The sequence below is a fragment of the Camelina sativa genome, chromosome 12 (genome assembly GCF_000633955.1).
Source record: "Camelina sativa cultivar DH55 chromosome 12, Cs, whole genome shotgun sequence".
NCBI classification, from domain to species: Eukaryota; Viridiplantae; Streptophyta; class Magnoliopsida; order Brassicales; family Brassicaceae; genus Camelina; species Camelina sativa.
Window position 1 is genome coordinate 28,012,375 of NC_025696.1, and position 13,698 is coordinate 28,026,072.

Here is a 13,698-nt window from a genome sequence, read left to right on the forward strand (position 1 = left end):
GTTAATGCTTATGTTTTGATGTCACATTCATTCTGTAACGTCTTGACTTTGTATTGAATTGGTCTCCTTCTCGGCCTTCCTTCAGCAGGCCCATATGCGAATTATATCGTTGTCCCCCTCAACTTCCCGAGCTCCTTCGTTGTTCACCTTTCTTTCCCGAGCTCCTAGGGAGTTTTTGTTCTTCTCAAACTCTTGAGGTGTTCTGCTAGCTAGATCACTCCGGTACCGAACTGTCATTTATTTACCTTGAACTCTTATAAAGGTCCTCGAGATGAATCCCTTGGCATCGAATTGCTCTTCTTCGGGTACCAAAAATGGCACGTATTTTTCGGGTAATGAGTCCAACAGTTGACTTACAAAATAACTCCCATAATCAATTCATAGATTTGAAAGACAAAATTTACTCCTTTTTTCGTAGGGGACAGGGAGACAATGTCTCCTTTAGTTTATTAAAACAAAAAATTAAAGACAAACACGGCGTAAACTAGCCATGCCCTGAGTATCACTCGACAACAAGAACTCAATACAACTCGAAACAACATCTAAAGCATGAAAAACTAACTCCAACGAAAAGGCATAGTTCGCTAAACCGTCCGCAAGACGATTTGTTTCCCTATACACATGTGAAATCCGGACGCACCAGTCCCTAGAAATGAAGCCATGGCACAAGCATATCAGGAAAGATAGAAGATGAGCCTCGCTAACACCTGTCTTGAGAAAGCCAACCACCACTTTCGAATCAATCTCCAACTCCAGCCTAGTCGCTTGCTTCTCCCAAGCCATTACAAGGCCATAATAGACTCCCCACAGCTCCGCCAGAGGAGCTGAACAGATCCCTATCTGGAGAGCAAAGCCTCCTATCCAAGCCCCGGAGCTATCATGTAGAACCCCACCTGCCGTCGCCATACCAGGATTCCCTCGAGCTGCTTCATTCAACCATCCGGAGGAGCAGTCCAAGCAATCATTCAGTCCACTCGTGCAGGCAATGATCTGAGACTACCATTTATCTGGTATGCACATCTATAACTTCTTTTGCAAGATCCTTGATAAATTTAACTCTATCCCCACACTTACCGATGCTGCCAAAGACATTACCACAACTCCACTTCCATCCCCACCCAAAAAAATTACTCCTTTAAACATCGCATTAATTCATAAGTTCAGTTACACATTAATGGACAACCTTTTTTTTATGCAACATGAACATTCTTAGAGTAAACAATGATCTGGTACAACAAACATCCTTATCTCTCTAATTTCAATCATAAACTAAATCAAATAATAACTATTGAAATTATTTTATGTTGACGTGCGAAAAAAACAAGAATTTGGCTGAAAAATAATCGAATCCTTCATCTCGTCAAGATCTTAGAGTATAGTATATTTTAGAAATGTCTATTTTCATTTACATATCTTCGAATTGTATTTTATTTTGTGTCAAAACTGAAATTTTGAGATGAACTAGGTAATACCCCGCGCATATGCGCGGGTTGTTGTATTAGTTTTTTAGTTTATGTAATAATCATAAAACTATAAAAAATTTATGAGAAGATTTTTGAATAAAGTTTTTTTAATAATATTTCTGAAAAGTGGTATTTAAAAAGATGTTTTTTTGAAATTCTCCCCAAAAATACATATATAACAAACAAAATTTTCTAAATGTCAATAATATACTTTATTTATTCAAATCATACAATATTAAAATATACCACTTATTTAAAAAAATATTGTTAATGATAAAAAAATAATATTTAATATAATATTCAAAATTTACCTTAAACATTTAATAATCAAATTCCAAAATTATTTTTGAAGTATCAATGAAATATATTTCTTATAAAATCATATTAAATATAAGATAAATCTAACAAAATATAAAATCACACTCTTACCATGAGTTTTGAAGCCATGCAAGAACATAAACAAAACAACGAATTTGAGATATGGTGGATGATGTGAAAATGTTTATTTATAAGATTTCAAGGGATGCAAGTTACATTTCTAAAATAATTTTATTAGAAGAGTTACAATTATAATTTATAGTGTAAATGAAAAAAATAGTCAATTCATAATTAATGTAATTTCATTTACAATTTAGTAGTAAAGTGTGGATTTAAAGTATAGATTAATGTACATTATTAAATTTTTATTTAATTAAAAATAAATATTATTTTTTAGAAATTAAATGCTAAATGGACAAATAAGGAGAGAGTGACACCTTATAAAATCATATGAAATGCAATAAAAATATCAAAAATTAATTTAATTTTTAATCTCTTTTATATTCACCTTAATTTAAGCTATATTGCTAGGTTAAATTCTAATGATTTCCTCTTTGTAGTAAAATTTTGGAAATGAAATATCAAAATTTTTTTTTATATAGAATATCATTAAATTACAAATTTTGAATTGAATAAAAATTATAATGATCTTTCTATAATTATATTTTGGATCACAAGAACTAAATATAATGATGAGTATACAAAAAAATGTATTACAAATTTTTTGGAGGTAAGAGAAAGTTAAAAAATTGATTTAATAATTTATGATAATAGTTTATTTTGTTAAAACATTACATACTTTTTAAAAATAATAAAATAAATATACATGAATGAAGATGATTTCTTTAGCTTGATTCCTTTATTGGGATTTGATAGAGAATTAGTATTGTTGAATCTGTATCGATAATTGTTTTTTACAATCACCAAAATTTTATTATACATATGTTATTGAAAATTAAAAATAATAAGAAGACAAAGAAGGAAGGAAGAAATGGATGAAGACAAAGAAGGAAGGAAGAAATGGATAAAAACAAAGAAATAAAATTGAACAAAATATAAGATAAATCTAACAAAATATATAATCACATTCTTACCATGAGTTTTGAACCCACACAAGAACATAAACAAAACAAATAAAATATTTAAAATTTGAGATATGGTGGATAATGATGTGAGAATAGTTATTTATAGGATTTCAAGGGATGAAAGTTACGTTTCTAAAATATTTTATTATACAAATGTAATTAAAAATTGAAAATAATAAGAAGACAAAGAAAGAAGGAAGAAATACATAAAAAAAAATTAACAAAATATAAGATAAATATAACAAAATATATAATCACACTATTACCATGAGTTTTGAACCCATGCAAGAACATAAACAAAACAAAGGAAATATTTAGAATTTGACATATGGTTGATGATGATGTGAGAATGGGTTATTTATAGGATTTCAAGGGATGAAAGTTACATTTCTAAAATAAATTAATTAGAGGAGTCACAATTGTAATTTCTAGTGTATTTGAATGAAAATGAATGAAAAAAATAGTCAATTCATAATTAATGTAATTTCAGTTACAATCTTATTATATAAAGTTGGATTTTGAAAGTTAGTCATTAACAAGATTTTGACATGTGTCAAGTTATCAATCTCAGATTTTGACATGTGTAAAAATTAATATTTAATAGGAGAAATTTGATTAAAACAAAGATAAATCTTTTTGTTTTAAAAAATATTAAAAATGTGAAAATATAATTATCAAAAATTACATAATTTATATAAAATACAAAGTTTTTTAAAATAATTATAAGGAGATTATATATATATATGATAAAATTCGAAATTTTAATATTATTTACTTATTTCTAATTTTAAGTTATTATTTCTACAAAAAATTAGAAAAAGGGATTAAGGAAAATATACAGTTAATTATTAATTCTAAATTTTGTAAATACACACTTCTATAAAAACACTGGATAAGGACCTGCCCGATGTGCAGGTTTAAAGTTTTGTAAATAAAATTAAATTTTTAAAAATATATTAAAATTTATTGAACATTATTTATAAATTTTCTTTTTGCTATAATACTCTGAATTATATTCATATACAAAACTTTTATGTATGTTACCATTAAAAGTGTATTTTTTATACCTACGTATATTGTATGTTACAAATATATTATTTACCACCGCCTAGAAAATGTCTATATGAACAAATTAAGCCAACTATTATATGTCTCTTTACTTTCACTTTTGCATAGTTTCTTTAATCACTCGAATAAAAAATAAATTACATCACAATAGTATATGATCAACCATTGAGAGAACATTGGTTTTGCCCTCCTTTCTCATGGAGAGAACCTTGCGTCCAATCTCATCCACCATGGAAAGAACCTTGACTCCGCCTTCCTCTCTTGAGAAGATAATCTTGCGTCCAACCTCCCCCACCTTCCTCCTTTGGGGAGATAACCTTGCGTCCAACCTCCTCCACCATAGAGAGAACCTCGGCTCTGTCCTTCTCCTGTGTGGAGAAAACATGTTCACGTCTTTTAGCTATCTCAAAGTGGCTTGCTCCAGCAACCAATGAAACTAAAGATCATTTTCCAACGTCACAAAATCTTTTGATAATAACTAATGTTAAATTTCCCAATATATTCGGAGAAGTTTCTTTGACACACCATTATGTAGCCTCTATTTCTGAGCTCCTATGGATCTATCAACAACGATATATGTTTTCCAATCTATCAATGTTAGTTATAATCTTGTGTTTGATTAGCCTATATTATCCAACCATTAGGTTGATGACCTTCTCCTCTTTATCTCCTTTTGGGATTTGAACGAATGGTAACAATTATGTTTGCACAAAAAAATATTTATATGACTAACCCATTAAGGTTGAGAAATTAGAAGAAAATTAATTTTATATAATTAAAGAAATAATCGAAAGTTATAAGCATGATAATATATAAACCTCAAATTATTCAAATATGAAAATATAAATTAAATAAAACAATCTAAAACTACTCCGATAAATTTTAAAATACAGTATTAGAAAAAGAAGATGCATATATTAATCTTCCATTTTTTGGGTCAAAATATTAATTTTACCAATTCCAAACTGAAAAAGGAGAAAGTAGGAGTATATTTTAGTTTTAAAAAATAGGAATATTTGCTTTCCCATTAAAAAAAGTTTCACCAATATTCAAAAATAGAACAATGTTAAAAGCAATATTTTTGAATAAATTATTTTGTTAGAAGAAAAATATGAGACGATATATGTTTATATAGAAGTGAGTATTTATATTTTTTAGAATTAATAATTTACTGTATGTTTTCCTTAGTTTCTTTTCTATCTTTTTTTGTTAAATTCATAACTTAAAATTAAAATAAGTAAATAATGTTATAATTTCGAATTTTATGAATTATATATATATATATAATCTCCTTACAATTATTATTTTTTTAAAATTACATAATTATCTTTTTACATTATTATTATTGTTTAAAACAATTTTTTTTTTGTCGTAGTCTTAAATCACCTATCAAATATTAACTTTTACACATGTCAAAATCTCAGATTTATAATTTGACACGTGTCACGATCTGGTGAGTTACTAACTTTTGAAACTATACTTTATATAATAAGATGGATCGTCTCATATTTAAATTATTTATTCAAAAACATTGCTTTCAACTTTGTTTAATTGGGCAGTTTTCTTTAATGGAAAGGTAATTTTTTATTTTATTTTTTTAAACCAAAATTTTCTCCTACTTTTTCCTTTCTCAGTTGGGAATATGTAAGATTAATATGTTGACCCGAAAAAAGATTAATATATGCGTCTTCTTTTCCTAATACTGTATTTTAAAATTTATTGTAGCATTACTAGATTGTTTTATGAGAATTTGTTAAAAATACCCTTTTTGGTATACCCCTTTTCAAAAATATCCTCTTTTTGGCTATTTTTATTTTTGCCATCCTTTAATTTTTAATAACCATTTTACCCTTAGATGAAAAATATTTTAATCAATAAAAAGAGGAATATATTTTAAATATATAAATAAAAGGCAAAACAGAAAACTTAATAGTTTTCTTAATTTTTGTACAAAAACCTTAAACGACAATTAAAAAAAATTAGAGGGATATTTGATACTAAAAACGTAAGGAACAACTTTAAAGAAAAGTAAAAGAGAAACAAGATCAGTATATGTGAATTATTCTCTTACATTATACTAGCTAAATCTATAAGACATTGTATTTTATATTTTAATTTTACTTGAATTAGAACATTAGTTTAGGTATTTGATACCTTTTTTTTTTGGGTATGAATGTAAATTTTATTTAAACCAAAAACATTGTGTTACATTAAATGGATCCTTTTGTGTAGAATGTTTATAGAGTTTGAAAAACGGAGTGTAGAAAACAAAAAAGCCAGAGCATCACAAATCTTGAATTCAGTCTTTAAGCTCGTGAGTGAAACCAGATGCGGAAGCCGTCATCTAGCTTCATCGATCCGAGCTGTCTATTGAAGAATTTTTGTTGTAAACAGTACGGTCTATTCCTATTTCATACTTAAAAGTAAGGAATATCTTTAAACGAAAAGATAATATATTCCATTTATGGACACAAAGAACAGATTAGAACACTCATAGTTATAAAGACTCTTAGTTTAAAGATATGAATATTGTTCTCATGTTTACATGGATGGAAACTGATCTTTAAAATATGAAAATCTATATATACATTTTTGAAGTACATTTTGGGTTCTACCCTTTTAGTTTTGCTTATTTACAAAATTAATCCCTAAAAGATTTCCAAAAATAACATTAATTTAGATTTTGTTTCCTAAATAATTTACATTCTATAAAATAACATCAATCAATATAAAACATAAACTATGATATATTTAATCACACTTTCTATTGTGTTTTGAAGATATTCTATCTCCGAATCATGTACAAACAAACAACAAAATTTAATTCCCATTTTGTTTTCTAAAACCTGTGAGCTTTAATTCTTAACGTAAGAAAAACTTTGATTGATATTTATTTAAATATAATAATTAACAGATATCTATATATACATTTTTGAAGTACATTTTGGGTTCTACCCTTTTAGTTTTGCTTATTTACAAAATTAATCCCTAAAAGATTTCCAAAAATAACATTAATTCAGATTTTGTTTCCTAAATAATTTACATTCTATAAAATAACATCAATCAATATAGAAACATAAAATATGATATATTTAATCACACTTTCTATTGTGTTTTGAAGATATTCTATCTCTGAATCATGTACAAACAAACAACAAAATTTGATTCCCATTTTGTTTCTAAAACCTGTGAGCTTTAATTCTTAACGTAAGAAAAACTTTGATTGATATTTATTTAAATATTATAATTAACAGATATAAACTTAATAAAATTTTAAAATATTACGAATATGTAAAATTAAAAATTTTAAAATACTATATAATGTGGTTATATAACAGATGATTTATAAAGAGGACATGTTGAAATTAATAAAATATTATTAAATTTATGCTAACACGGGTTAAATCCTTATTTTATTATTTGTCAATACTACTAATATTAGAGTATTTGATATATAAAATCAAGTTGATTTAACTAAGAATATGTAAAATAATTAAATCATTAGGATCAATGTGACTTAATCACAGCGTATAAATTACTTATTATGCATTTGGATCCTTTATTTTTTGTTATAATAGATTAAAAATCAAAATAGAATCTCAAACACTAAATAAAAAAAACTAAATATAACAAACAAATGGTCATGAAGTGTATTACGGGTGAAAAAAATTAATATAAACATTTAACCGCATAAAGACCAAAAATTTAGCTATTCCTCTATTTGCAAAACATTTAATATTTAACAAATAAATACAACATAAAATAAAAATTATAATAAAAATTATATGCCTGCGGTGTACTGCGGATTAAAATCAAGTGATAATAATATTGAAGTAATAGTAGATACAATGTAGAAGTACTCAAAATTATTAAAATCATATAAAAACTCATTAAAAATTAAATCATATAAAATACTATATTCAATACACCCATACAACTCAAATCATTTAAAATACTAAATTCAATATACTCCCCGAAATTAAGTTTACCACTCATAGCATTGGTAACTTTTATCACCAATTAGTATTTTCACTTGAGTAGTGAGAATTTACAATCATTGAGCATAGCCAGGTGTGTATAAAACTATAATATTTACCTCATTATTTTTCGATTATAAATTAATGTGTTGCATTCTTGTCACAAGAGAATTGAGACAGTCTAATTGTAAAGTAACTTAAATATCCTTATTTTATAATACATCATGTTACTTAAGTGAGTACAATATTTTATGTTTATAAATTAATTACAAGAGACATAAAAGTATGTATTTACAAACTATAAATTAATTTTCAAATAAAAATTCATAACTAAAACCACAAGAACAGCATATGAATATATTTGAATCTGCTTTTTTGTTGAGAACAAAATCACCCATACAACGGTTCTTGCATAAATAGCAAATCGGCCGAGAGAGACGATTATTTGGAAGCAAATCAAATGACCCCTTGTTAGCCATCACCAAACTGTATCCTGGTCTTGAGTGTATTAAATCTTTAAATACACATTTAGTATGAAGAGTGGAGCCACATTCATTGCATTTGTAAAACCAAAACTTTGAATATACTTCCTCTTCGCATATCTCGCAACAATATGTCACATTCACATTTTTCTCACCATAGCATAAGGAGAGAGGATGATCATCATATTTGTGTCTTACAGATGTGGGTAAAGTTGCGCATGTGAAGCATAAAATGTAGCCACCACAATCATATGTATGCTTGCAACGTAGAAAAAAACGACAATCCGAGTTACAACTTTCACACGTCGAGTAAAACAAATCAAAATATAAAAATAACCAGTGGGGATGACTTTCATGTTTAAATGCGTCAGAAATTGACGCACATCGCACATCAATGCTGAAGAACGTGGGGTTTTCAGTAAAATATGAGAAATCTGTGTAAAAACGCTGAAAACCTTCAATGCTGAGGAACGTGGGGTCCTTTTCAGGAAAATATGAGAAACCGGTGCAATGACGCNAATCCGAGTTACAACCTTCACACGTCGAGTAAAACAAATCAAAATATAAAAATAACCAGTGGGGATGACTTTCATGTTTAAATGCGTCAGAAATTGACGCACATCGCACATCAATGCTGAAGAACGTGGGGTTTTCAGTAAAATATGAGAAATCTGTGTAAAAACGCTGAACACCTTCAATGCTGAGGAACGTGGGGTCCTTTTCAGGAAAATATGAGAAACCGGTGCAATGACGCAGACAAGCAACACAAAAAAACAGGTTGTTAGGGTTTGCGCCATGCTGGCTTTTGGCACACAACGTAAGTTTTTGTGTGCTTATCTCGTGTCTTTTCTTCAGAGGGAGATTAGCGCATTCATTATGCAGAATAAAATCACATTGTGTACATTTGTAGCACAATTCAGAATAAAAAGGAAGAGTGCATGCATCGCAGTGTTCTCTTGGTTCTTCGAGTCTTGATGATGATAATGAAGCCTTAAGATGGTGTTCATGGCTAAAATGTTTTATTAGCTCTTCATTAATCACTTCAAACGGTTTGCTTTCTTCTTTTTCATCTTCGTCGGGTACGCCTTCAAGTTCTCTCCCATCCCAAACTTTTTTATTTGTTGCACATATTGAATGAACAACGTAAGAGCAAACTGAGCAAGAATATGCTCCATAGTCTCCATTAACATGCTCATAGCATACCCCACAAATCCACTGCCCATTGGCAAGAGAATAAACATGAGAGATACGATGGTCATGGCGGTTGATGTATATGACCCGTGGTAAGAAGATGCATGCTCGATGGGTTATGAAACAACATTGAAGACAAATGCACGGGTATTCAGTACTACTCAACCCACATGCATCACAAGTGAAGGGGAGTTTTATAGTTACTTGGAGGAGTGCATGGTCATGCACCTTTGTTTGGTCAAAGATCAGAGGTGTTCTCGCACAAGGGATACATATATTAAAAGAACACTGTGAACAGTGATAAAGTATCTGAGGATACCTTGGGGTTTCACAAAGACGACATAACTCTTTGTAATAGTCACAATTTATGACCTTGAGAGGGTGTTTATGACGAGAAGGCAGGTTGGCGATGAGGCATTCCTCGTGGATACAAAACGAGCAGCAATCACACTTGTAGCCTTGCTTGTTCTCATGGTCATCTTCGTAGCACGCATAACATTTCGATGAGAATTTTGTATATTTTAGAGGAGATTTACATTCGTGGCATTTTCTTAGATCCATTATTGCGATGTTGGAAATTTCTTCTTACCTTTTTTGGAACAAAGTTTCATCTTTTCTTTTCACTGTGGTCTTTTTCTTTTGCGGGATCTTTTCGTATACTAAAAAGAAAAATGAGAGAAACAAGATCAACTAATGAATGATTCTCTTACATTATTATACTAATTCTATTAGATATTTATAGTTTTACTTGAGTTGGAATATTAGATTACCTATATGATACTAAAACGTAAGGAATATACTTTGTAGAAAGAAAAAAAAAAGATCAATATATGAATTATTCTCGTACATTATAATAGCTAAATCTATTGAACATTGGATTTTATAGTTTAGTTTTATTTGAGAACATTAGTTTTAGAGGAGATTTACATTCGTGGCATTTTCTTAGATCCATTATTGCGATGTTGGAAATTTCTTCTTACCTTTTTTGGAACAAAGTTTCGTCTTTTTCTTTTGCGGGATCTTTTTGTATACTAAGGTGTCGACTGGCTCTCCCGGTACCTTCCGCAAACGTTGCGTTTGCCGGTGGTAGCAGTTGCTAGAGATTGGTGCCAATCACACAAACCGCTTTCAATCGTTCCCAGCCGCTCCCAATCGCTCCCAACCACTGGATTCCAAAAGCTGCTTCCCGCAAGCGTTTGCGGTTGCGGGCATTTGCGTTTGGATTTCTTTATTTTTAAAAAAACTTGAAAAAAATCAATGATAATGAAATATTTTTTATATATATCTTTTACCTAACTATTTTATTCATTAAGGATGGGAGAAAATGAACTACGGATATGATTGAGAATATTAAAAAATAAACAATTGAAAAAAAATAAGATTTCAATTAACAATAACCCGGAAAACTTGATGTAAATTTAATGGCACACCGCAAATAAGTTCAAAAAAATATAAATAAATATAATATTTCATCAGAAATTTAAGAAAATAAGATTATTTGTGAAAAATATAAAAACAAATCACGAGTGACTCTTCTCAATTCTCGCTTGATCATTACTATAGATGCAAATACTGCCCCACAGAACTTATTGAGTGTGTGAGATTTAAGAAAGAAGATCTACGATCTAAAACATATGTTAGTTTTTTTTATCAAATTACTTGATTAAAGTTTTGGTAAAAAGTCAAATGCATAAAGTAATAAGTATTTCACTATGAAATTTATTTGTTTTTTAAATAATTATTTTAGTATTTTTAATGAATTTTAATTATAAATCAAGTTTAATAAAGTTTTTGATATTTTAAAACATTTATATAATTATATATCACATTTATTTATGTTCCAACCGCTATTGCACCCGCTGGTCAACCAGTCGTAAACCTTCTGCAAACGCACCAATTTTAAACCGCTAATCCAGTCGTTCAAAACGCTTAATAACACTTGAAACCGCAGTCACCCGCTTCCGCAATCTCCCGCAACCGCAACCGCAACCGCAGCGTTTGAACCAGTCAAGCCAAAAAAAATGAGAGAAACAAGATCGGTTTTACTGTATGTTCCACTTGGGCTTTTACATTATATTATTATACTAATTCTATTGGATATTTATAGTTTTACTTGAGTTAGAATATTAGACTACCTATTTGATACTAAAACGTAAGGAATATACTTTGTAGAAAAAAAAAAAAAAAAACAAGATCAATATATGAATTATTCTCGTACATTATAATAGCTAAATCTATTGAACATTGGATTTTATAGTTTAGTTTTACTTGAATTAGAACATTAAATTACCTATTTGATTCTTTTTTTGGTATGAATTTAAATTTTATTCAAACAAAATTAAAACCTTGTGTTAGATTAAATGCATCCTTTTGTAGGTTTATAGTGTTTGAAAAACAGTGGGTAGAAAGCAAAAATAAAATAAATAAAAAGAATAAGGCTATTACAGGTAACTATTAGAAGGCTAATATGAACTGTCTAATTGAACTATTAGAAGGCTCACATCTATATGAACTGTCTAATTGAAGGCTATTACAGGTAACTATTAGAAGAACAAAAAGAAAATAAATAAAAAGAATAAGGCGGAACGGAATAAAAAAATTTTAAGAAATGAAAAGAAAATATGTAGAGAGAAACAAAAATATAAATGGTAACCAACACCAATAACTTTTAAAATATATTAAATATTAAATAAATCAAACTTCTACTTCAATGAAAATAATAATACTATTTTTAATGTCTATATAATAGATTTTACATTTGATTTTAAAATAAAATTTATGAATTAAATCTATATATGCCATGTTAAATATTAATTTAATATTAACTTACAATAAAATTTTAAGAGTAATTTAAACAAAAATTAGGTTTATTTACTATATAAACATTATTTTACTATTCATACAATTTTCAAATAAAACCTTCAAATTAATTTAACATGAAATTCATCTTAATTTTCTTTTGTGAATACATTGTGGAAATAGAAAATTTTTATATTAGAAAATTGAAATATTATTCATAAACATAATTTTTTACTTATGTTAAAATAAAAATGAATTTTAATATTATTATTTTTTTGTTTCATTTGTTCCTTGTCAATTTTGGAGAGGAACATTTTTGTTCTATTGTTCTTCATTTTGTTAGGATTGAGATGGAAAAATTATTACTTTTAAATGATAAAAATTTTGAGAAATGAAGAGGAAATCATATTTCTCTTTGTTCTTTTCCTAAATCATTGTTACCAATTGGAGCCGAAGAGTTCTGTTGCGAACTGTACGGTCTATGCCTATTTGATAGTTAAAAGTAAGGAATAGCTTTGAAGAAAAAGAGAATCTATTTCGTTTACGGAAACAAATAATAGATTAGAGCGTTCATAGTTTATAAAAACTCTGATTTCAAAGATATCAACTAGGTTCGGACCCGCACGTACGTGCGGAGTTATTTTTGTCTTATTTTTTAAAAAATAAAATTGTCAAGCGATCAAACTCGTCTAATATGTCTGATTTCAACGTTTAAATTTTTTTGACTCGAAAAAACCCTATTTCTCGTAATTCAAATGAGTAAATAGTATGTCCGTATATGTTCTGCTTGAATTCTTGTTCTCAAAATTTGTGTCCCGTATTTTGTCATACATGAATATACCCACACAAAATTCTCATAACCTGATTACTATGGAACTAATTTGAACGATTCCCTAAAATATAATAAATCTGTTGTTTAATTTTTTTTTCTTCTTAATATGTAAAATGGGTCAGTTTGGCAACATGGATATTTGATATGATTTTTTTTTTAACCCTTAAATGTATTCCCTAATTAATAGTATAGATTTTCTTCAATTATTGAATGAAATATTCCTTAGTTATACTAATGACAATTTAATGTAAATAATATAGTAAGAGAAGGGCAAATAATAAAACAGGATAGAAAGTGTGAGTATTTTATATAGGAGATACAATAAGATATTTTATTAAGGAGAATTCTATTAATTTGGATATTATTAGTTTTTTAAGTAATATATGTGTCCGTAATTGATGGAGAAATAAAATTACAAAATTGTTTCGTGAGGGGGAAGACTATAATTGGTCATTAGATCCCTTATATAATTGGTCTTAGTTA

General features: G+C 28.2%; 2 protein-coding genes across 2 annotated transcripts; both read right to left on the reverse strand.

Annotated features, from left to right (window-relative positions):
- Window positions 463–906, reverse strand: LOC104733943 (putative ribonuclease H protein At1g65750). Its single transcript, XM_019233674.1, has one exon. The coding sequence runs from the start codon at window positions 904–906 to the stop codon at window positions 463–465; it is 444 nt and encodes a 147-aa protein (XP_019089219.1).
- LOC109128098 lies at window positions 8,203–10,231 on the reverse strand. Its single transcript, XM_019233880.1, has 2 exons — window positions 9,109–10,231; window positions 8,203–8,811 (listed from the first exon to the last, which is right to left on the reverse strand). Exons 1-2 carry the CDS (start codon window positions 10,143–10,145, stop codon window positions 8,217–8,219), a joined length of 1,632 nt encoding a protein of 543 aa, XP_019089425.1. The 5' UTR covers window positions 10,146–10,231; the 3' UTR covers window positions 8,203–8,216.

Coding starts and splice junctions, on each gene's coding strand:
- LOC104733943 (XM_019233674.1), bottom strand. CDS start 906: ATGGCGACGGCAGGTGGGGTTCTACATGATAGCTCCGGGGCTTGGATA.
- LOC109128098 (XM_019233880.1), bottom strand. CDS start 10,145: ATGGATCTAAGAAAATGCCACGAATGTAAATCTCCTCTAAAATATACA. Junction 8,812..9,108: donor TCATATTTTCCTGAAAAGGA/CCCCACGTTCCT, acceptor CTCATATTTTAC/TGAAAACCCCACGTTCTTCA.